The sequence below is a fragment of the Callorhinus ursinus genome, unplaced genomic scaffold (assembly GCF_003265705.2).
Source record: "Callorhinus ursinus isolate GAN/ISIS: 27379988/994484 unplaced genomic scaffold, GSC_fseal_2.0 scaffold37, whole genome shotgun sequence".
NCBI classification, from domain to species: domain Eukaryota; kingdom Metazoa; phylum Chordata; class Mammalia; order Carnivora; family Otariidae; genus Callorhinus; species Callorhinus ursinus.
In genome coordinates, this window is record NW_027397099.1 from 7,022,415 (window position 1) to 7,047,943 (window position 25,529).

The 25,529-nt window shown below is 45.6% G+C and overlaps 1 protein-coding gene and 1 pseudogene across 1 annotated transcript in view; both read left to right on the forward strand.

Annotated features, from left to right (window-relative positions):
- CMTM4 (CKLF like MARVEL transmembrane domain containing 4) overlaps nt 1-25,529 on the forward strand; it is a 62,019-nt gene that overhangs the window by 35,472 nt on the left and 1,018 nt on the right. Inside the window, exons 2-3 of the mRNA XM_025888775.2 lie at nt 15,741-15,917; nt 24,327-24,425. Of these exons, the coding sequence (XP_025744560.1) occupies nt 15,741-15,917; nt 24,327-24,425 (276 nt within the window). The remainder of the gene's footprint in view (nt 1-15,740; nt 15,918-24,326; nt 24,426-25,529) is intronic.
- LOC112836833 (prefoldin subunit 4 pseudogene) lies at nt 8,570-9,203 on the forward strand (annotated as a pseudogene).

Below are 25,529 nucleotides of genomic sequence, written 5' to 3' on the forward strand. Positions count from 1 at the left end.
GGCTGAGAAGTCCCATGATCTGCTGTCTGCAAGCTGGAGATCCAGGAGAGCCAGTGGTATAATTCAGAGTCCTGTCAGCCCAGAGCTGATGATGTAAACTCCAACCCAAGGGCAGGGGAAGTTGGGATGCAAGCAGTGAGGCAGGAAGAAAGGGGCGAATTCTCCCTTTCTCTCCCTTTTGTTCTGTTCAAGCCCTCAGTGGACTGGATGGTGTTCAGCCACGTTGGGGAGGGCTATCTACTTTACCGAGTTTACTTTAGATTCAAATGCTAATCTCACCTGGAAACACCCTCACAGACATACCCAGGAGGAGTGTTTAATCTGGGCACCCTGTGGCCCACTCAAGTTGACACATAAAATTAACCTGCCTCCCCATATCCCCTTCACCCATCTTCAACAGTTACCAACATTTTATGTTCTTCTTTTACCAACCCCCCCCCACTTTTTTCTGGCCTATTTTAAAACTTGTCTTAGATACTGTAGCATTTCAATTGTAAATACTTAGCATGCATTTCTAACAGTTAAGGACCTTTTTCCCTAAATGACACATCCACAGTATTGTCACATCTAAATAATTAATGGTTCCTTCATATCCTTTAATATCCAGTATGTATTTCTTTTTCTCCAGGAACCCAAAAGTACCTTTTTGGTTTGTTTGAATTAGGATCTAAACAAGAGGGCGCCTGGATGGCTCATATGGTTAAGCAGCTGCCTTCTGCTCAGGTCATGATCCCAGGGTCCTGGGATCGAGCCCCACGTCGGGCTCCCTGCTCAGCAGAGAGCCTGCTTCTCCCTCTCCCACTGCCCCTCCTCCTGCTCGTTTTCTCTCTCTCTCAAAATAAATAAATCTTAAAAAAAAAAAAGATCTAAACATGATCCGCACATTGCCTATGCTCAAATGTTTCTTAGTCTCTCTTAATCTGCATCAGCCCCCCCTCTTCTTTTATGCTGTTTGTTGAGAAGAAGTAATTTGTTGTGTAGCATTGCCCACATTTTGAATTTGGCTGATGGCCTCCTCAGTGTAAATTTCACATGCTTCTCAACTCGTTCATTCTGGAGGCTTGGTTTTGGGGGACGGTAAGAAAGCTTTATCGGTGCCGCATTGTCCATCTTGTTGCATCAACATCAGAAGGTAAAAGTGTCTGATTGTCTCACTTTTAGTGACACTAGGATGGATTGGTGGGTACGAGTGTTTTGAGCCTGATGCCTCTATTCAAAATTCCTCGTCGGCCTTTTTCTTAATAGCCTAACAGCTAATGGTGATCATAACCTGATCAGTGGTTCTGATCGGAGGTGGGAGATTTTTCCCCTCAGGAAACATCTGACACTATCTGGAGACATTTTTGGTTGCTGCCGCGGGGGTCGGGTTGAGGCTGTGGATGCTGCTAAACATCACACGATGCACAGGACAGCCCCTTGAACAAAGGATTAGCCAGTCCAAAGTGTCAATAGTGCTGAGTTTGGGAAACTTTGTTCTGGAGTACAGTGTTGGTATCAGAATTTTGAAGAGATCCCCATGTGAACCGAGTATGTGAACCAGTGGTTAGAACAAGAGCTACAGGACATCTGAGTGAGCTAAGAGTAATTGGGCTGAAGAGCCAGAGAAAGCTTTTTTTTTTTTTTTTTTACTTATTTTTATTTTTAAGTAATTTCTACACCTATTGTGGGACTCGAACCCACAACCTCAAGATGAATAGTCTCATGCTTCACCAACTGAGCCAGCCAGGTGCCCCAAGAGCCAGAGAAAGCTTTAGTGGAGGGTGACACAAATGGGAGTTAGGAGGATGATTTTGATAAGTTGGCAGGCAAAAAAAAGAATATTTTTTGATTGAATCCTACCAAGTTAATGTCTGGCTTTCAGGTGGGTTGAGAAACTCTGACCCAGGTCCATTACCAAATGGTGATTTTCTAATTCTGTCATTCCTTCTGCATTTACTAGCTGGAATTCTGTAAGGAACTTTTCCTCACCATCCATTTGATTGCGCTGAAATACCGTTTGTATGGGAAAGGCAAGCAAGGTACCTGCTTGGTTCGTGTCCTTTATCAGCTTTCCTAATAACAAGCTGATGCTTTAGCAACCCCCAAAGGTGAACAGGGGTTTTCCCCTTGAAATGTCCATTAAAAACTCATGGCTTTTATGTATTTAATATATTTCAATATTTTGTGGTCATTTAAAAAAGACTTTTGAATTTGAAATAATTTCAGACTTACACAAAGGTTGCAAGAGTAGTACAGAGGAATACATACTTTCTCCTAGATTCTCCAAATGTTCACTTTTTACCACATTTGCTTTATACTTTCTCTTTGTGTGTATAGACTCATGGGTATGTGTATATTTATATAGTATTTTAAGTCTTTTGAGTCTTTTAAGTCTTCTGTAGTGCAGACTTGACGCCTGTTTATCCTTAAATACTTCAGTGTCCTTAAAGACAAGGCCATGTTGTTACAAAACCACAGTACAATGATCAAAGTCAGGAAATTAACACTGATACAATACTAAAGCTAAACTGTAGCTTTATTCATGTTTCTCTGGTTTTCTCAAAACTGTTATATACATAGTACAAGAACATCCTGGATCATATGTTGCATTCAGTTGTCATTTCTCTTTAATCTCCTTGAGTCTGGAATAGTTCCTCAGCCTTTGTGTTTTGTGACATTGACATTTTGGAGGAATACAGGCCAGTTATTTTGTAGCACGTCCCTCATTTTGGGTTTGTCTGACGTTTTCTCCTGTTTAGATTCTGGTTATTTTGTGGTATTGCCAGGAATACCGCAGAAATAATGATGCATTCTTTTCAGTGCCTCCTGTCAGAGGCAGATGACGTAGATATTTGTTCCCTTACTGGTGATCTTAACTTGGTTAAAGTGTTATCAGCCAGGCTTCTCCACTCTCAAGTTACTCTTTTTTTCCTGTGTAATTTAAGTAAGTATTTTTGTGGGGAGATACTTTTAGAGTATGTAAATATCCTGTAACTCCTCAAACTTTCACTCATTAGTTTTAAAATCCATTGATTCTTCCTTGAATCAGGTGTTGTTATGATGGTTGCCAAATGGCCATTGTATGGATCCATCATTCCTTCTGTATTATTAGCTGGATTTTCAACTGTAAGGAAGAGTTTTCTCTTCTTCCTTGTTTATTTATGTTAGTATGGGTTCATGGGTTCATATTTTATTCACGGACTTTAGTATTTAACGATTATTAATCTATTTTGATGCTCAGATTGTCCCAAATTTGGCCAATGGGAGTCCCTTTGAACCGTCTCCAATGTCCTTCAGACATGTTCCCTTCATTCTCAGACACAAGAGTTCCAGGCTCATCTTAGATCCTTCTACCTCGGCCCTGGAATTCGCCAAGGAGCCCAGGTTCCTTTCACTGGAAAATGATAGTTTTTAGATTTGAATGTTACTCAAATGTATACAATGTACTCAAATGTATATTGTGTTGTCTTGTTGGCCATTGGGAGCCCCTTCAAGTTGACTCCTGTGACCTTCTGACAAAACCTCAGTGGTCTTTGACAGCAGGCTAGTCATGTGTGTCCTGCCCCAGACCTGAAATCACTCATTTCTCTTAGAGGTTCTTATTCCTGATAGCGTAAAATAATACTTAGAAACCTCATTCTGGGCACCACGGGTGCTTATTATTCCCGACTTTGTATTTCTAAGCCTTTTCAGTGGATATAGCTATTTTTTAAGAAAGATTTTATTTATTTATTTATTTATTTGAGAGAGAGCACAAAAGCAAGCGTGAGAGAGAGAGCGAGCGAGCGAGCACACAAGCGGTGGGGAGCAGTTGAGGGAGAAGCAGACTCCCTGCGGAGCAGGGAGCCCGATGCGGGGCTCGATCCCAGGACCCTGGGATCATGACTTGCGCCGAAGGCAGATGCTTAACAGAGTGAGCCACCCAGGTGCCCACAACCGTTTTTTTTTTTTTTAAAGAAAAAAGCTCCTATTAGTATCTTCTATTCAAATTTATGATTTAAGGGTTTTATATATTTACTTTGATTTTTATGCTTCCACTTCTTATTTTTAAATTTTTGATTACTAAGAACTAAAAGTAGAATTATCACATGATCCGGCAGTTCCACTTCTGGGTGGACCTGAAAGGAATTGAAAGCAGGGACTCAAACATGGATGCATACACCCGCATTCACAGCACCATTATTCACGACAGCCAGAAGGCAGGAGCGACCCAAGTGTTCAGGAACAGATGAATGGACAAACAAAATGTGGTGTGTACATGTGATGGAGTATTATTCAGCCTTCAAAAGGAAGAAGATTCTGATACTTAGAGCATGTGCTCATTCCCCGCTGGACTCATCCGGTGAAGACAGTCCAGGTTCTCTTGGACCTTTCACGCTGTAATGACAACGGCTGCTGGTCACTCAACACTCACTCTGTGCCGGGCACAGCGCTAAGGATTTTACATCGAATCTTTGCAGCAACCCCGCAAGATAGCCCTCCATTTTACAGGTGGGTACAAAGAGGTCCAGAGAAGAGACGCAAGGTGCCTGGAGCCGCAGAACTCTGAGGCGGAGCTGAAATCGGCACACAGGGCCCTGAGACTCGAGAGTCCCAGCTCTTGAAGAGCTGTGCCCAGTGGCTGTGCTAATGGCCAGTGATGCCATTAACTGAGTCAGGGAATGGGGTTTTTGTGGCCCTTTTGTGGGTGCCTGGGGACATTGAGGTGGAGATGCCCAACGTGGGGGGCAGTGGTGTTGCAGCCTGGATCTGGAGCTTACGTAGATGTTCAGACGAGAGAAGTACATGCGGGAGTAGGACTTGGGTCAGGGAAATCTGCTGGGTACACGTGTTGGGTGAGAAAGCAACAGAGGAACAGCTCTGGGGAGCACCCACCATTTGCGGGGAGGCGGGGCGGGGGAACAGAGCACTGGAAGCCAAGGGTGGCTGGAGGGGTGATCCGCAGTGACCCGTGCTGTAGAGCGTTCAGGGATGGGGTTCAACCCAGTCTGCTGGAGACTTGGTGATCTTGGATGGGTTGCTTAATGTCTTGCCCTCATTTTTTTTTTTTTTTCATCAATCGGATGGGGATTAATAACCCATCCATGTTCCTTGGGGCACTTGGGGGCTCAGTCTGTTCAGCGTCTGACTCTTGATTTTGGCTCAGGTCATGATCCCAAGGTTGTGAGATTGAGCTCTGGGTTGGGCTCTGCTGCTGTGTTCTCTCTCTGCCCCCTGCCGCTAAACAAACAGACGGACAAACAAACATGTTCCTCTTAGGACGCTGAAAATGCTCTGGAATTACATAATGGTGATGGTTGTGTAACTTTGAATATACTAAAACCCACTGAATTGTATACTTCAAATGGGTGAATTTTATTATATCTCGATTAAAAACAAGCAAACCAACCATGTGTTCTTGACAGCGTGGAATGAAGATGAAATAAGGTGTGAATGCTTGTGGCAGTGCCCACCACATCATTGGACCACAGTAGAAGTGCTCAGCAAATGTTGAATTTCTTAGGAGGACCACTGTCCTTATTGTCTCTGGAGCTAGGGACACCATTTACAAAGCCTGCTGAATGGTAGTCCCCAAATTTATATATCAAGGTCTGGGGGAAGGTACTTGAATCTGCAAGTCCCTGAATGTGTGTGCAAGGCCCTGAGGGCCATGAGTTTGGCCACTTAAGTACGTTCCTTTCCTCTCGGGCCCTCCCGCAGTTGGATGATGCAGAGGTTCTGGGGCTGTTAGGACTCTGGGTCTCAGGGCTGTGCTGGGTTTTCCAGGCAGGCTGCCTCCTGGCCTCTTAGGATATGCAGTTCACTATTGTGGCCTAAATTGATCTTTAGCAAAAAGCTCCTCTTGGACGCTGGTTTCTCATTCAATTAGAAAAACAGTGCCCTTGTCATTTAAGGTGGTTGGTCAGGGATTCTCGGGTGGGGAGCTACCCCAGAGTTAAAGCAGGGGGAGGACGAAAGGGGGCAGGTTTTGCTTTTGAATCCTGTAGGGATGTGATACTACTTGCTGGGATTTCAGCTTCATCCATGAAGCAAGGACATGAGAAAGGCAGGGGGGAGAGGGATGCTGGCAGCATAGTTAACCGTCCTCACATGCACACGGTTTGAAGGCAGCTTGTTTCCTCTGTCCTCTACATGTGTGTTGTTTTTGCTCCATTACTAATTTAAACGGTCTGAAAATGTAGCTTTTGGGGCAGGGTGGCATTTGCAGGAAAATGTTGTGGGCATTTTTTTGGCAAGAAAGATGCTGACCGTCTTGTGGTTTTCTGAAGTCATGTGCAATTCTATCATCAAACCACATAATAAGGTTTTCGAAACTTTTAAAAAAAAACAAGAAAATGTTTTGCACTTCATTGGGAACACTGTTTATGTGCTCTACGTCGTTGGATGTCCAAAAATAAGCCTATTTTAATTTGTCTGAGACTGCGGTATGCTGTGGCCAGCCATTGTGTACAAGTGACGTGTGTGTGTGTGTGTGTGTGTGTGTGTGTGTGTGTGTGTGTGTGTGAGAGAGAGAGAGAGAGAGAGAGAGAGAGATCAAGCTCACTTTCACTGTAAGTATAATCATTTCTGTTAAAGGTGAGAGTCTTGCCAAACAAAGAGGTTGAAATGCAGTCCCTTGAGTTCAGCTCTTGACTTACGTATGGCAGGATTTCAAAATGGCAAAGTTATTGACACAGCAGAAACCAGCTTGGGAAATATGTCAGGAGCACTGGCCGAGTTGGCCTCGTAACACGGGCCAAACCCGGACCAAACCCGGACCAAACCCGGTCTAGACCAGGCCCGACAGCGTCCCAGAGCAACCACAGCCTGATCCTCCTGTCCTTCATCGGAAACGAAAATGAAGCCTTCGGGGTTGGAGGCAGCTCGGAATGTGGGTGCCCGTGGGGCATACCCTGTGGAGCGGTGCGGGTGCCCTCATCTCCCTCGGTCTCCTGTTTTCTTCTGGCTGCTTTGTGCCCCAGGCTTTGGCAGCCTTCCCTCTCTGTGCTCTCTCTCCCTTTCTTCTCAACAATAAGGCATTTATTTGCCTCTGCCCCTGGGCTCCTTCACTTAACGAATTCTTCTGCCTAAACAGTGCTCCCTGCCCGCCTGGGTGGCTTTAGCGCCTGAGGGCCTCTCAGCCCTTCCAGAGCCGGTACTTCTCTTAATTCTTCGCCTCTCTCAAATCCGGAGCTCCGTGAGGCACCTGGGTGGCTCTGCCTTCGGCTCGGGTCATGATCCCAGGGTCCTGGGATCGAGTCCTGCATCGAGCTCCCTGCTCGGCAGGAAGCCTGCTTCTCCCTCTCCCACTCCCCCTGCTTGTGTTCCCTCTCTCACTGTGTCAAATAAATAACTAAATCTTAAAAACTTATAGCTCCGGTCTGTGGACACCGCAGTTAGCTCCCTTGTTTGAGAACAACAACAACAACAACAACAAAAATTTACTCGTTGTACTGGGAGAGGAGGGAAAAAATTTTAAATCTGCTTTCCTCAAGGGATGGCCTCCCTAGAGAGGAGCAACTCGTGGATCACCTTTCTTAGAAAAACTAAGATGTGACTGTAGTTAGACCCCTCTGAAAATGAGTAACCAAGTTGTGAGCTTTGTCAGAGGCCCTCGTGGCCCTGGTTGTGAGGGTCTCACACTCTTTTCCTTGAAGAGAAACCATACAGTGATGCTTTTCTCCAAGGTCAGTTATAGGTCGGACATCTGGTATAGGGGAACGTGTGTGGAACAACAGCTTTGGGGCCTTGGACGAATCTTCTGGCCACACAGTGGAGATGCCACCTGCTTCCCACTCGGGTGTGAGTATCAGACAGCGAATGGACGGTGCCCAGCACAGGGCGTGAGAGCATCCTTACAGTAGTACTATTATTTTTTTTAAGATTATTTATTTATTTATTTATTTGACAGAGAGAGAGACCGCGAGGGAGGGAACACAAGCAGGGGGAGTGGGAGAGTGGAGCAGGGAGCCCGATGCGGGGCTCGATCCCAGGACCCTGGGATCATGACCTGAGCCGAAGGCAGACGCTTAATGACACAGGCACACCGAGCATCCTTACGTTATTGATGTTCCTAAACGCAAGCCAACCAAGCATCTCAGTTTGGAAGTCAGGCACCACCTCACACGACTTTCTCTCCTGTTTCTCCTCTAAGACCACCTGAGTCCAGTGCCCTACAGGAAGACTTGTCAAGCCCTCTGCTGTTGCCCAAGCCCTCGACGACCCTCTGTCTTCCAAGCCTCAACACCTCTCTGGACACTAAGCCTTTGTACCTGGATAGTTATCTGTCTGTGTGTATAATGGGGTGTGTTGGCTGCATTGGTACTGAGACCCCAAGCCCAGCAAGGCCCCACGTGCCACAGAGATCAGCATCACTGAAGAAATTGGCCATGTAGGAGCCACTGCAGATCCACATTGTTGGGGACAGTCTTCATATGGACAGTCCTTTTTGCATCTGGTGGTTTTAAGGCTTCTTAAAATTATTTTTAAATACTGTGATTTTTGCTTATATGAATATCTTTAAATGAGTTTCATCAGGTCCATTGATAAACTGGTGATGAAGGAAGGTTAGGATTTTGCTTAATCTTCGAAGATGTCTTCACAGATTTTAGGGTCACTGTTCCTTCTGGGGGGATCCTTGCTATCACGTTAGTCAGAGTTGTTACGTGCTGGCCTCTCTAGGCTGTTCAGTGCCCATGGCCTGCATTTACAGTGCAGTGGTGCCCAGGAAGTAGGATTGTGCTCTCAAGAAGGCTTTAGAAATGGTAGTCCAGTCCCAAGATGGCAGCCACCATGAAGAAGGCGGCTGCAGAAGAAGTCTACGTTACTTTTGAAGATCAACAAAAGATAAACAAATTTGCACAGAATGCAAGTAGAATCACAGAGCTGAAGGAGGAAATAGAAGTAAAAGAAAACAACCCCAGAATTTAGAAGATGCTTGTGAGGACATCATGCTTGCAGGTGATGATTGCTTAATGATACTTTATCAAATCAGTGATGTTTTCATTAGCCATTCTCAAGAAGAAACACAGGAAATGTTAGAAGAAGCAAAGAAAAATTTGTAAGAAGAAATCAACGCCTTAGAGGCCAGAGTGGAATCAATTCAGCGAGTGTTAGCGGATCTGAAAGTTCAGTTATATGCAAAATTTGGGAGCAACATAAACCTCGAAGCTGATGACAGTTAAACATTTTATAATACTTTTTTTAAATTTGTTTAATAAACTTGAATATTGTTTAAAATGATAATTTCCCTTTTTCAAATGATATGGAAAGCAAAAGTTTTTTTAAAATTTTCATTTATTTAATGAAACGCCTATTTTCACATGTCTTGCTTATTTATATTTTTAAAAGAAGACATTCATCTATGTATTTTGCATTATGATTCCATCAAGTGTAGGGGCTTTATGTCATGTTATTAAAATTGGTTAAGCAACCAAAAAAAAAAAAAAGCTTTAGAAATGATGAACTCTTCTGATAAAGAAATGGGGCCAACATGGACTTGCAGAGTGACTTTCATTTTCCATTAGAGGTTTTAATGTCATTTTAAAAAATTCATGAATGGTTTCAAAACAAATAAGGATTGATTCTTGGAGGTCACAAACATTTAACTCATAATAAACCTGGGTGCTTCAGAAAGTGTTGATATAGAGAATTTTTTTTTTTTAAAGAAGTACACATACTCATTGTAAACATTTTGGGAAATAAAAGAAGCCTACCAAAAAAAAAAAATCTATCCACAGTCCTACCACATAGATAGATTCCTGAAATGAAATTCCGAATATTTTATTCTTTTGTTTTAAAACGATATCTCTATATCCTAACCTTGATGATGTAGTAAGAGTTTGTCAGACTGGTGTCTTTAAGAGTGAGTGACATACTCATCCTATAAAATTTGCAGTTTTGTACTAGATGCCTAGGATATGTTGTGAAATTTAATGGTATGCCAGGGTGCCCTGTCTAGTCAGTATGAGTTGGATTATGCTGCAGCGACAAACAAGCGTAAAATCTCAATGGCTCAACACATGGGAGGTTTCCTTCTCTTGCATGTTACACACTCATCTCCCATGAGCCTTATTCAGAGGCCACCTGCTCCTGGAGTTTTGCTGGCAGCTGTGGTAGGGAGACGGGAGTGTGCCTGCCCCCCAGCCACTGCCAAAAGTAACATCTCTCATCCCCTCACACCTTTGTTTACCCAAACCCAGGAGTAGATCCAGGCTGTAAGTGGCTTGAGACTGATGTGATTTTGGAGGCCCACTGTAAGAAAAATACATAAAATTAAAAATAGAAAGGTGGGTATGAAAGTATTTTTAATGAGAAACACAACAAAATTACAAATTTTAAAAAATGTGTTCTTTCTGTTCTTGTTTTTGGCTTCCTCTAACACAGGTCATATTTGAATTTTTATTATGATCAGTTTAATACTGAAAAAGTATACAAGGATGCCTGGGTCGCTCAGTTAAGCATCTGCCTTCGGCTCAGGTCATGATCCTGGGATCGAGTCCCTCATCGGGCTCCTTGCTCTGCGGGGAGCCCACTTCTCCCTCTGCCTGCCGCTCCCCCTGCTTGTGCTCTCTCTCTCTGACAGATAAATAAAATCTTAAAAAAGAAAAAGGATACAGAATCAATCTGAAATGTTGGTGTACACCAGAACAGTTCAAATTTTAGATTGCCACTATTTTTTATGGAGCACAACACCATTGTACAGTCCGGGTGCTCTTATACCACATCCATCAACTTACGGATGAGTGTGTTGTAGTTTGTCACTGGCACGTTTGTTCAGTCTGTTGCAATGCATTGGAGGCAGTTTTGTGTGCCATTTTTTGGGGGCGGGGGCGGTGTTTTCTGACCTTGTCAGTTCAAGGTTTGTCAGATACCATCTGACTGCCTGGGATGCAGGAGTTGTAATCTCCCACACGCACACACTCGGGCTCTGTGGTCCTGCCACAGGCTTCTGCCATACAGACCCTGGATTTCTGATCAATTCTATTTCATGTGATTTCCACCCAAAATGGAGAAAATGTATAGTGTATTTATAATTGCATACTCTGCATTATTGGATATAATCCTGATCTTGATCTGTCTGGTGAGATTTAGGGCCCATTTCTTCTCCATGATGTCAGCTCAGAGCCTATCTGGAAGCCATGCCTGCAGCGGGAAAGCTACGGTAACTAGCTGGGGGTGGAAGTGGCAGCTGAACCCAAATGTAAACCAATCTCTCACTCAGCTTCCAATGAGCCTGCTCCCCACAACGACCATTGTTCCCCCATTGCCACCTGCCCAGAGGAGTTGGGATAGGAAGCCAGGGTGGCAAGTGTGGAGTTCTGAGGCATAAACTCCATCATCTTAAGAATAAATCTGCCTGGGGAACATCTCACAGTACAAACCTCCAACGCTGCAGTGTGCCTGGAAGGAGGAGAATGGGATGTACTGGTCGACAGTGCTGTTGATTACTGGGCCCTCCAGAAAGGTCTTGCCGCTTGACACTCCCACCAGTAGAAACATAAGGTTTTAGGAAATTTTAAAAAGTTTTTTTTTTAAAGATCTTATTCATGCATTTGACAGAGAGCATGAGAGAGCGTAAGCAGGGGGAGCAGCAGAGGGAGAGGGAGAAGCAGGCTGCCCGCTGTGCAGGGAGCCTGATGCGAGACTTGATCCCAGGGTCCCGGGACCATGACCTGAGCCGAAGGCAGACCTTAACCAACTCAGCCACTCAAGCGCCCCAGAAATTTTAAAAAGTTTTAATAGTAACTTAATCAGCCAACTCTTTTTCTCCCTCCCTTCCTGCTTTTTGATGTTGTCAATCATAATTAGCTGCAGTGGTGGAAACCTGACAACCTTTTAATCTCAGCTTACTTACCAACTATGAAAATACTCCTGGTCACTTTGTTGGTGCCCCATGGAAAGGGCTCTGACCAAGGACGCCCACGATCCTCCAATTAGCAAATATAGTAACTGTTACTTATTTGCATCTCTTTGAACATCTCTGTGCTATTTTACTTTTTTTTAAGATTTTATTTATTTATTTGACAGAGAGAGACATAGCGAGAGAGGGAACACAAGCAGGGGGAGTAGGAGAGGGAGAAGCAGGCTTCCCGCGGAGCAGGGAGCCCGATGTGGGGGCTCGATCCCAGGATCCTGAGATCATGAACTGAGCCGAAGGCAGACGCCTAACGACTGAGCCACCCAGTGCTATTTTACATTGTGACATTTGTCTACTGCAAAACTGTTAGAAGTTGAATTACTTTTGACTCTTGGGTTGCCTTGAAGTTGTTGGCTTCCAGTATAATTTTGAGCCCTTATTTTCTTCTTGTGGGTCAATAGGTAACTTTTACCTTAGCAACAATTGTTAGGCTTCATTGTGCTGGAGAAAAATTTGACATTTGCTGTGCCAAAGGCAGGCAATAAAGGGTACTGTTTATTAGAAACAGAATATTAGAAGCTGCCTAAATACCCATCAAAAGGGGACTGATTAAATTATTATGAGTATAGTTGTGCGTACGTGCGTATCTATCCGTATCTCTGTCCACATCCTGAATACTTGTGATATTGTCACTTAAAATAAGAAATATATGTTTGTTCTTCATCTCATTTCTGGGACAGAGCTTGTAAAACTCTTGAAATTTCCTACATGATAAGAGGTGTCTTTTGATATTCTCAGCAACCCCCTTTCAACCACATCTGAGTTTGTGTTAATGAAGGGACTTTCGGGCTGGGGTCTGATTGCCAAGGAACTAACCGTGTGATTAGAGAGTTGGAGCTTTCAACGCAGCTCATCTCTGGGAAGGGGAAGGGGCCTACAGAACGAGCTCTATAAAAACTTGAACGCAAGAGGTGACCACTGCCAGGACCCTTTTGGACCTTGCCCTGTGTATCTCTTTATTTGCTGTTCAGTTATATCCTTTTGTAACCTGGTTTCAGAGCACCTGGCTCCAGGGGTTCCACACAGACCTGGTTTGGCTACTGGCCACTGACAAAATCCAAGGGCAGAGAGACAGTGGTGGTGAAACTAGAAAGGAATTTATTTCAGTGAGGCTGACACGGGGAAGACAGACCTCTCTTCTAGGTTTAGGTGAGGAAAATGTGGGACAAAGGTTGTAGGCACAGGCCACCGGGCCATAAAGGTCAGGTCCATGATTCTCTTGGGGTCAACCCCACGGGCTCTTGCTGGCCCCGGGCAGTCCGTGTTGCTTGAGGGGGTAGTTTTGGTTTCAAACACGGGGAATGCTTTGCCTGCAGGGTGTTTTTCCTGAGTGGAGAGATAAGTTTGAAGGAACGCATCAGACTACAGACTGAGGTCAGAATGGAGGCAGTTGAAGTTCTCTTTCACTTGACCATCCTTTGTAATAGACTGTAATAAACTTTGTAATAAATCTAGAACCTTCTCCGTGAGGCCTTCCATGTCACTCCCTAAAACTTCAAACACCTTTGCCCTAGTTACATTGCATTTTCCTTTCCTGCTTTGATTTTTTCCCCTTTACAGTTCACACTGCCTATCATACAGTACTTCTAATTTCATTTTTAAAAGCTTCTCCTTCATCAGACTATGAGCTAGAGAGCAGATTTCTGTTTTGTTCACTGCTGCATTGAGTGGCCTATTAGATGTGCATATTCTTGAAACTTTTTTATTTTAATATTTAAGAATGTAGGTGTTAGCTTCCCACACAAATATGGTTGAAGTTAGCATACCAGAAACATTTGTAACTCATCAGTACAGCGTGTTATTTTTTGCCCAAGATTACTAGATCCAATTACAGGGGGAAGAAAAAGTTTAGGAGTTTCCCTTATATGAACTACTTCTTTGTGAATTGATTGCAAGTCAGGCATGTAATTCAGAGGGAGAATTCAAGTCTCTGGTTCTATAGAAAATTAAAAGAGCCATTAGGAAAGGGACAAAGTGTGTGCTTAGCCCTGTCTCTAATACGCTGACTTTTTTTTTTTTTTTTAAAGATTTTTATTTATTTGACAGGGAGAGACACAGCGAGAGAGGGAACACAAGCAGGGGGAGTGGGAGAGGGAGAAGCAGGCTTCCCGCGGAGCAGGGAGCCCGATGCGGGGCTCGATCCCAGGACCCTGGAATCATGACCTGAGCCAAAGGCAGACGCTCAACCAACTGAGCCATCCAGGCGCCCCTCTAATACGCTGACTTAACAGAACCCCATATTGATGGGAGAGGTGTCTTTATGATTCCTGTGCAGAAGTATTGGTAATGGATAGAGCGGAGCTGCCCTGCCCTGCCTTTTACGTGGACACCCTGCCAAGCATGTCAGCAGTTGTGGGTGTGGATTTTTAGTGCCCCCAACCCCCCCCCATTTGCTGGCGGTGTGCAAGTAACTGCGCTTGGTGTCTTGGGTGGAGAGAGATGGCCTGGCCGCTGCCCTCAGAAAGCTCAGGAGACAGAGGGAGGCATAATGGCAAGTATAAAAAAGGGTAGAATGCAATCATAGATGAGTAAGCTTCCTTGGGAGAGACTGGAATCAAATAATGTCTGGCAGGAGGAGAGACAATCAGGGAAGGTGTTGGGAGGAGGTGGCTTTGAGTGGCGCACTGAAAGGCATGCGTGGGACTCCAGGAGGCGGAGGAAGGCCACAGAACAGCCCGTGCCTTATATGTTTCCCGCATTTGAATCATCTGGGGATCCTGTCAAAAAAGCCCCAAACCATTCTGACTCTGTAGGTCAAGGAGGAGAGGCAGAAATTCTGCACTTCTCTCTGGCTCCCTGGTGATGCTGATATTGCTGGCTCTGAGGATAGATCTGGGACCACAGAGCCGCCTGCCTACACGTCCTGGACCTTTGAAGTGGGGGCTCGCTGCGGGTTCTGGCCCAGGCTGGACGTGTGGTGGGCTGCGAGGTGCTTGGTTAGAGAAGTGCTAGAATAGAGGCCAGGAGCCCAAGACTGATCTGGTTTTAGGGGCAAGACCATTTGACCTTTCTTTGCTCACTGGGCCATCAACTCAGCCTTTGGGCCGCCTCCTTCTCCTGAAATCTTCCTTTAAAAGCTCACCTCGTAATTTCCATCGATACCTGTTTGACGATGATCTCCATTCTCTTGGGACATATTGCTGGAACGTTACTTTGGTCCTTCAGGGAGAAATTGGTGCCATTATTGGTAGATTTTTCGATGTTTTTATAAACCTCCATTTCAGCTTTTTAATGGCTAAGTCCGGTGATCACTTTTGAAAAGCATAGCTTGTGAATGAATTAGGTGGGCCTCGATTTTAGGCTCTTATAATTGGGAGAAGAGGAGATAATACTCTTCCCTGTCTTACAGCCCTCTGGGGTCCCAGTCAGCCTGCGTGACCTCTGCCTGAACCCCCAGGGTAGTTGCAGATGGCATAAACAGACACCATTTGGACCCTGCCCTCTCGGTGTTTGGCATAATTGTGGTAGGAACTAGAAATCAGAAACGTGTGTCGGCAGCGTCAACTTACTAGTGGCGGAGGAAGAACCGAAAACATCGCAGAGCCGTTCCTTTCTGTTTCCTCCCAAGGGCCGAGCCGCACCCCAGCAGTGTCCGGGGACTGCGGTGAGGTGTAGGTGTTCACGTTAGGAATTCGATCCTTTCCTTAAGGACTCCATAGTTGTTGTTACATAGGAATTTCATCAGATCATATTGCTGACGGCGATACCGTCGTCCCCAGAGGAATACTGGCCACATGTGGTGGTGGTGGTGGTGGTGGCGGTGGCGGTGGAGGTGGAGTTTTATTTAAATGTGGCAGGCACATATGTCCACGGATATGAACTAAATATACACACATGTGTGTGTTTCCAATTTTCTTCCTAGATTTTGGCCCTGATTGCGTTCATCTGCATAGAGACCATCATGGAGTGCTCCCCGTGTGAAGGCCTCTACTTTTTTGAGTTTGTGAGCTGTAGTGCATTTGTGGTGACTGGAGTCTTGCTGATTCTGTTCAGTCTGAACCTTCACATGAGGATCCCCCAGATCAACTGGAACCTGACAGTGAGTACAAGTCACCACCACTCTTTGACCTTGAAAGGGTTGGGTGCTCCTCAGCTCCAGGGGCAAGCTGGAATCTCTCTGCAGTCTTGTTTGGTTCCAGTTCATTTTGATACTTACTTTACTGTAATGTGGCTGTGAAATTTTAACTGTCTTTACTGGGTTGAATAAAACTATACAGTAAATTGAATCTTCAGTAATGGTAGAACCATCATATAACAATTATTTTGACCCCTTTAAAGATGTCATTTCAATTTTATGATCCTCTGAGAAGATTGGTAATGTTGATATTTATAGAACTTGGGAAGAGAAAGATGGAATTAAAACGTTTGCATATTTTTCACACTGGACCCAAAAGCCATTTACAAAAGTATTGATTCAGGAAGAATTGAAAATAGGAATGAAAGTGCCGGTGACTTGCAAAGCCTAGGATTAGCATTAAATTCAAAGCAACAGGGAGGACGCGGAGGGTTTGGTGGTTTGATCAGAAGCATGTGCTCTTGAGGGTTTGGGTTCTTAGCCCCCTTTTGACAGCCTTCAGATTGGCATGGGAAGCTCTGGGCTGGTCCTGTCCTGGCCCATCTTGTGGTACTTTTCTTTATCCTGCTAAATGAGAAAGGAAACTTAGTAGCACTTGGTTTTCTTGACGTTTCTTTGCAAACAAGCATGTGCAAGAGCTCAAAGGGGATCAGTCAGAGAGTCACAGGAAAGCACCATCAGCTGCCTCACACTTTGGTGCCTGCTCAGCGGGAAGCCTGCTTCTCCCTCTCCCACTCCCCCCTGCTTGTGTTCCCTCTCGCTGTTTCTCTCTCTGTCAAATAAATGAAATCTTTAAGAAAAAAAAAAGATTTTATTTGAGAGAGAGAGAGCGCGCGCATGCGTGTAGGGGGCAGGGAGGGCAAGAGGGGGTGGGAAGGATAGAGGGGGAGAGAGACGGAAACCCAAGCAGACTCCGTGCTGAGCATAGAGCCTGATGCGGGGCTCGACCTCATGACCCCGAGATCATGAAGAGTTGGACACTCCACTGACTGTGCCACCCAGGCGCCCCATAGCATCTCAGCTATTTTTAAGATAAAGTTTGTGTTCTCCATCAAAAAATTCTTGCACGGATACCTGGCTGGCTCAGTCGGTGGAGTGTGCGACTCTTGATCTCAGGGCTGTGTGCTCGAGCCCCACGTTGGGTGTGGAGATTACTTAAAAATAAAATCTTTAAGGGCACCTGGGTGGCTCAGATGGTTGGAAGTCTGCCTTCGGCTTGGGTCATGATCCCGGGGTCCTGGGATCGAGTCCTGCATTGGGCTCCTTGCTCCTTGGGAGCCTGCTTCTCCCTCTGCTTCTCTCTCTCTCTCCCTCTGTCTCTCATGAATAGATGAATAAAATCTTAAAAAAAATAAAATAAAATCTTAAAAAAAAAATTGCCCACAGAGTTGACAGCATAGGAGAACCTCATAAACCTCCTCCCACTTCCAGACCTCCTCCAACCAAAATGTGAGTGGTAGAAGGCCTATCTGACAGAGGTGGCTGCCGGGAAGGTTAAGACCAGGGGCTTTGAGTCAGATCTGTGTTCAAATGCAGGGTGGCTCTTAAGGGCTGTGTGGGACCCTGGGCAGGTCACTTAGAGCCCCATGTTGAAGGCTACCATTGGTAAAGTGGAGATGATAGTATTTTACAGGCTTGTTTTAAGAATGAAATGAGACCATGTGTATAAGGGACCTCAAGCCAGTGTGCGCTGCCGCCAGTCCGAGAGATGTTAGTATTACCGCAAGCGAGGGGCCCTTGTTTCCTATCAACCACATGTTTCCCCTGCAGACTTCTGCCAAGTTTGACTTCACTCCCCTGATTCAGTCTTATCTACTGATTTGACTATAAATCTGTTAAAAGACCTCATTCTGCATCTTAATAACTAATTCATACTGGTCTCTATCCCCAGAAATACCTCTTTAGTGAGCATTCTGGAATTCTGATTCTTCTAATTTAAACGTGAAGGGCTTCCTACTTGTTGATTACCACATTATTGGGTCATATTGAAGTGCATCTTTTTCACTCGAAAGTTCACATATGTCTTTTTCTTCTGGACGGCGTTGGGTGGGGCAAACGCCTGGCTGATGTCACTTGAGAACATTTTCAGTCCTTTGGGATCTTTTCCAGGATTTGCACCCTTTCAGAGCAGATGAAGGTGTATGCTTATTCAACAGAAGAATGCATGAGTACATGAACTTGAGGAAGTGGTACTTACTGAGGGGAGCTCAGGTCATCTGTTCTCCAGGAGGGGAGAAAAAGTGAGTTCTTCAGGGCTGGACACAGCTCATTGAGTCACTATTATAGAGGGCTGGCCTTGACTCTGCTGTGTTTCTCTAACAAGGTGGTGGGAATATTTTGTCCTCAGTAGAACCAACTAATGAGTGAAATGGGGTGTGATTGGTATAGAATTAGAAAAGTGGTCATTTCATGAGTGTATGTTGACACAAAAATAATCATGGAAAATGGTAAATAAGGAGGAAGATGCGAAGTATATATTTTATACAAGCATTATTTGATGCAAGCAGAAAGCTTCTGTTAGCTCTGGGTTTGCTTGTTTTTGATGAATCTATGGGATTTATCCTGTGACACTTGTTTTTCTCTGTGTATTAGGGGCTCATACACCTTTGTGCCCCACCTGTGTTTACTTTAGTTAGTGCCCCAGGCCTCCTCCCTCACCCCAGCCCTCCCCCTCCATTCCCTGCCTGCCACTGAAAGCTGCTAGGGGCGCCCGGTCTCCTTAGCCAGCACTCCGAGTCCGTCACGGACTGCTTGGCCGAACTTCCTAACAAGGAGGGAGGTCTGCACTTGTGTTCTCTGCTTCCCTCCTCCTCATTTCTCTTTTCTCACCTCTTACTGTCAAATACAGCTCACTCGGAAAAATTCATTAAAATGTACAGTTGAACAAAGAATGGTAAAGATTGTGGAGCCACCCGTCTGGGTCGAGAGATAAACTTGACATCCTTGAAAGTCCTCTGGTTGGGATCACTGGGGCCTCCATGTTCCTGGATCCCCTGGTTCTTCCTCAGTTCTCCCCCGCCCCACCCCCACCGAATGGTGTGAGCAGAACTGCCATGGAATGTTCTGTCCCTCCTGCTGTACTCCTCAGTCTGCCTCCCGTGATACCACACTGTCCTGGCTGTTCTTCTTCCTCCTTGGTGCTCCTCAGTGCCTCAGTGGCCCCTGCTCACCCCACAGACCTTCACAATCAAGAACCCAGGTTGGGTGTTGAGTGGGGACAGTCTGAGTCACCCAGAGGGGCCACCTGCAGAGCCGCAAGGCCTTGGCCATGACTCATGGTATAGTGTTTCCTGACACCACTTTTCACACCAAATTATGTCTTTTTTTTCCTGACACCGCATCTGTGTAGTTTTTCCACACCAAGCAGTTCTCCAATTCTCTGACACCAACGAGGTGTTGAAAAATTCAGCTCCGTTCTGACACTAACTCTTAAAGTTGGCACAGACCCCCACGGAGAAGGGCTTAGTCCCATGAGACTGCCCCTGCTTCAGACATCTGCCACAAACGGGGCTCCCACGTGACCTGCACCAACTGCAGATTTGCCTCCTCAGGTTCATAATTCTCTAGAGCAACTTACAGAATTTGGGAAGAGTGCTTTACCTGTGCTTATTGGTTTGCTGTAAAGGATGCAACTCAGGAACAGGCAGATGGAAGAGATGCGTATATGAGTGTAGGGCGGGATCCAGAAGAGTTTCAACGTGCTGGAGCCTCTGTCCTCACGGAGTTGGGGTACAGCACCCTCCCAGCATAGGTATATGGTCACCAGCTTGGGAGCTCCCTGAACACCGTCCTTCGGGGGTTTTCATGGAGATTTCATTACGTAGGCATGATTGAATTAAAATCATTGGCCGTTTGGACGTTGAAGTCAATCCTTAGCCCCTCTCCCCTCCGTGGAGGTTGGTGGGGGTGGGGCTGAAAGTTCCAACCTTCTAACAGCCTGGTTGGGTTTTTCTGGTAACCAGCTCCCATCCTGAAACTGAAATCCAGGGGCTCCCCAGAGTCACCTCATTACTATAAGCTCAGGAATGGTTGAGAGGGGCTCCTTATGAATCACAAAAGACACTCACTCAGGAAATGCCAAGGAACTGGGGACAAAGACCAAATACATATTTTCTATCATACCGTACTCATCTTTTCCAGAACTCCATTTCCTTACCCATAAAAGTAGAACAAACTAACGCGTCTCCTACTTTATACGTATTTTGGATCATAATTAGGTTAGGATTGGTGATGTTACACACACACACACACACACACACACACACACACTTGACAGGGATTCCACGGAGGGTATATGCCACTGTCATCAGTATTATGACTGTCCCTGTGGCACTGGGGCCACTTGAGCACAAGTCCGTGCGTGGACTAGTGGCTGTGAACTTCCAGTCTCAGCCATGTGTGGAGCTGACCCCAGAGTCAGCCACAGACCCCGGTGGTTTGGGAGCGATTGCAGTGAGAGCCTGGGGCTGAGCCTTTTTACAGCTGTCTCACCTGTGGTCAGCCCAGCAGACGTGTATCAGACACCTACCTGCTTTGTGCTAGGATTTGGGAACCGAAAGCACAGGGCAGGTCAATGCAAGCTGCTTGCGCTTTGGTAAATGTGCTCCGTAAGATCCAGTTTTGTGTGGGGCCTGGTGGAACCCAGGCAAGGAGGTCGTAGATTCCTCAGGGCAGAAGCCTGGAGTGGGTGTCAGCAGGGGGGTGTTCATAGAAAAAGCCCGATGCCAGCCGGGCCTTGAAAGATGAGTGGGTGCCCACTGGGTACGGAGTGTGGAAGGGGGGACAGGGCACATTCCTGGATGGCCCATTCTCTGGGACAGGAGCGGGGTTGGAGACTCGGGGCCTGCTGGGGCTGGGCAGCTGGGAAGATGAGCTGGAGGCGGGGCGATGGGGCGATGGGGCAGGCCGTTCTCTTCCCCAGCCCCAGTTGACTGTGTAGTTGCTTCAGGGTACTTCTGGAACAGCTTTTCAAGAGCAGCTAGAAGCTTCTTTTTTTCTTTCTCTTTTAAGAAGTCAGTTTTTTATGTACAGTCTTCTGGTATTTAAATGTTGGCATGTTCAAATTTATTTTGAATGCTGTGCAAGTCAAACCCGTCTGGGGGCCAGATACGGCCAGTAGGCCTTGGGTTCACACCCTCTAGGCCACATCCTGTTGACCTGTTATTGGAGTTACAGGGGTTCACCCCTGTACCTCCCGGTGTGTCCCTGAAGGAGACAGCCGGGAGCTTGTATATGTGAGGGTGGATTTCCTCTTCATCCCCTAGCATAAGGAGGGGCTGCAGCCTTGGGTGTTCTGGGGGCCAGACCGGAAGCATGAAGTGTGGGGGGTGTGAGACCGCAGGGAGTGGGGACAGCTGGGGCAAACTGGAAAGCATGTGGCTGATAGAGTACACGTCCCAGTACAAGCATTAAAAAAGATTAATCACCGTTGTTGACTACAAACCCCCAAAGCCCAGTCAGAGGGCGTGTCTTTGTTCCCCCTAACGTGAAGGATGAACCTACAGGCCTTGGTTTTTGTTTCATGGACACAGAACTCAAGTAGTTGATGCTGACCAAAACCTGCAGTATTCCACTTTTAAGCCTTTTAGTTTTTATTTTTTTAGAAAGATTTTATTTATTTGACAGAGACAGAGAGGGAACACAGGCAGGGGGAGTGGGAGAGGGAGAAGCAGGTTTCCTGCGGAGCAGGGAGCCCGACGTGGGGCTCGATCCCAGGACCCTGGGATCATGACCTGAGCCGAAGGCAGACGCTTAACGACTGAGCCACTCAGGCGCCCCACGTTTAAGCCTTATAAACTGTGCAGAGCAGTGTCTGTTACAGAAAAGCTGGAAGATGCAGATAATAAAAGAAAAAAATAAAATCATGTGATGATCCAAGACCAGTGAAAACATATGTCTACCCAAAAGCTTGTAAGTTCATAGTAGGGTTATTCAAAACAACTGGAAAGTAGAAACAACTCAAATGTCCAAAAACTGATGGAAAGGTAGATAAAATGTGGCGTATCCGTACAGTGGAACACAACATAGTAATAGAAAGGAGTGAAGTGTTGATACATGCTCCAACGTGAGTGATCCTTAGAACTATCATCCTGAGTGGAAGAAGCCAGTCACAAAAGACCACATATTATATAATTCTGCTTTATATCAAGTGTCCAGAATAGGAAGATCCAGAGAGCCATAAAGCAGGTTAGTAGTGGTTGCCTAGGATTAAGGGAGGGATGAAGAATTACCTGCTAATGGAGTGCCGAAAATGTTCTAAAATTAGATTGTGGTGATTGAACTGTACATTTTAATTGGGCATATTATATGGCGTATGAGTTATATCTCACTAAAGCCGTTAAAAAGTCACACGTGATACAACCCATCAGGGTAACCACTTGTATTACTTGGTATAACAACCTTCTAGACCATGTAAACTAGCTGTTCCATAGGCATGTATGTTGTGATGAGTGAGGGGGGAAGAACGGAACCATCAGAATCATGCTTTCTCCCTTAAACTATTTTTTTTTAAAGATTTTATTTATTTATTTGACAGAGACACAGCGAGAGAGGGAACACAAGCAGGGGGAGTGGGAGAGGGAGAAGCAGGCTTCCCACGGAGCAGGGAACCCGATGCGGGGCTCAAACCCAGGACCCTGGGATCATGACCTGAGCCGAAGGCAGACGCTTAATGACTGAGCCACCCGGCGCCCCTCACTTAAACTATTTTAAGTATATTCCATGTTAAATGTACAACTATATCATTATTTTTAATGACTGCATAGTGTTCCACTGTGGTGATACCATTTTATTTCACAAATCCCCTGTTCGTGAGCATTTTGTTTGCTTCCCAATTTTTTTGCTAGTTTAAGTTCTATGATGAACATCCTTACACTGAGACCTTTCTGCACTAGTATGGTATTTAAGATGAATTTCCAAATGTGGAAATCATAGACAAACAACATGAACCTCTTTGATGCGTACAGGCCCTTGACTGCATTTATATTTTTACGTAGTCACCCCGAATGTATATACAGTTTTGTTTGATATCTGGCCTCAGCACTGAATCATAAAACGTTCCCCCCACTTCTGAATAGTTTTTGGTTCAGAAAGTATGTTTTATCTTCTTCTTTATTCCTACAGCACCTTACCCAGAACTGAGCATTTTAACTAAACACTTCCTGGTTTGAATTTGTGAAAAATTTGCCCTTGCTGAACACTGGCCACAGCTAAAAACTGTCCTTCTGGGAGACGTTTCTGGACAGAGTTTTGTAGTCATGGGTACTTGGAGCTCCCCGTGAACCCCCACAGAAGCGCACACCAGGAGTGTGTTGGGGTTCCTGCTGCACAGGCTCAGCACCTTCGTGATGAGAACATTGCTTTTTTTGCATCTTATAGAAAGAGGAGATGGCTCTTGAGGACCCCCACCTGGTGCTGATGCACGGTCCGCCTGGCACTTCAACAGTTTAGCATGTTCTGTGGGTTCTGCTTCTCTGTAGAGATTATAGAGGGACTCTGGTATGACCCAGGCTGTCAGGGACCCGTTGTCACACTAGTAATAACAGAAGCATCAGTAAATGTGCAGGGAGCCCTAGCTGGGAGCCAGGCGCAGGGCTTGGCTCTTCATGTGCGTGGCTCCCTGGGGCCCTAGAAGAACTCCATGAGGCGGGGGTACTGTTCCCATGTGACACCCAAGAAGTGAAGTGGCTTGTCCTGGAGTCATGGTTGGTTAGGCCCCAGTCAGGCTGTGACACTTAATCACTGTTCTTACGTTCCTCTCAACAACTATGACCGGAGTTAAATCTGTGAAGCATTGGATATGTAACCTCATTTGCTTTTCAGAAAGCTTAGGAGAAAATCCTCTAGGTTTTAGCCACATAGAGCCTTGAATAAGAAAGAGCATGAGGTCTGGCTAAGGGTGTGGTCTAGGCCTGAAAACAGTGCACTCATCATGTCACAAGTGAATGAGGGGATGTTGGAGGGGATTTCACCAGTTTCAGTACGTTCTGGACTCCTGGAGAGTGTTGTCCATGCAAATGAAAGGTGATTCGAATGTATTTTTAAAACATGACAATAGAATTCTAAACAGTAATTAACGGGCATGTCCTTGAGGGGTTAGCCAGTTTGGGTTTCTATAATAATTCATTAAGAAATGACAGCGTGGTTGATTAAAATGTGAATTTTGCCGTGGTGATATATCAGGTGATACACGTCATACGCTGGTACCATCTTTGCCTTCCTTCATGGGTCCAAAACCCCTGGGCCATCAGGACTGAAATACCGAACCATCAGAGAGGCTGGATATTGTGCTCCTTATTTTGGGAAAATCCTTCAACTGCTTTTAGGGCAAAGCATGAAATAATTCTTTTCAAGTGACTTTATCTTTTTTTTTAGGATTTGGTCAACACTGGACTCAGCACTTTCTTTTTCTTTATTGCTTCGATTGTATTGGCTGCTTTAAACCACAAGACCGGAGCAGAAATTGCTGCCGTGGTAAGTGAGCTCTGTTGGTTAAAACATAGGCGGATTTGTACACCCTATGACTCGCTCGCCTCTGTCCCCTAGCATGTGTCCTGCTCATTCTGCTTGAACTTTTTCTTTGCTGATGATGTTGTTACTGAGCCAGGGAGGTCCTGCTTCCTTCAGTGGTGTGGTTCTCAAAGGGTGGTCCCCAGAAGACCAGCCTTCGCATCACCAAGGAACTTTTTAGAAATCCCATTCCCAGGCTCCCCCAGAGCTACTGAATCAGAAATGCCCCCTCCCCCTTTAAAGATTTATTTATCTATTTGAGAGAGAGAGAGAGAGAGAGCACTGTGGGGAGGGCCAGAGGGAGAGGGAGAGAGAGGCCCAAGCAGACTCCGTGCTGAGCGCAGAGCCTGATTCGGGGCTCGATCTCACGATCCTAAGATCCTGACCTGAGCCAAAAACCAAGAATGGGAAGCTCAACCGACTGTGCCACCCAGGAGCCCCTGAATCAGAAATATGTTTTAACAAGCCTTCCAGGTGATTCAGGTGCACACTCCAATTTGAGAATCGCTCCTTTAGTCTGTTCCTAACAGAGCCCTGGATGTCTGTTAGTGATGTTGCTTTTATGAGCCTTATCTGCCAGTGTGGGAATCTTAATGAAGGAGAGGGCAGTGTTGACACCATTTAGCAGCCAGATGACATTTTTTTGCTTTTCAAGGTAGAATGCCTTTGGGGGTAGGGTGGGAACCAGATCATGTAAGACTTTGATTCTCTGTGCTTTGCATTTCTGTATTGTTCTCTATTTATAATGAATATGCAGCACTTTTGCAGTGGTGAAGGGCAGTTTATAAAGGTTTGTAAAAAAACAGGAAACCAGCTCTTCTCCCAAGTGTCACTCAGTAGGTTGATCTGTCTTTAGCAAATCATTAAAATTCTGCTGCTGCTTACCTCAGAGCTGCCCATGGGCGAGGCAAGCTGGGCAGCAGGTGGAGGCTTGGGGGCTTTGATTTGGAATGTCAGGCATTGTGGCTTGATGAGCACCCCACACATGAGACCCTCATTTTCTATTTGGTATTTTGGCTACATGGTACTTTCTTATCTGGGACCATGAGAAAGAGGTACTTCTGTGGT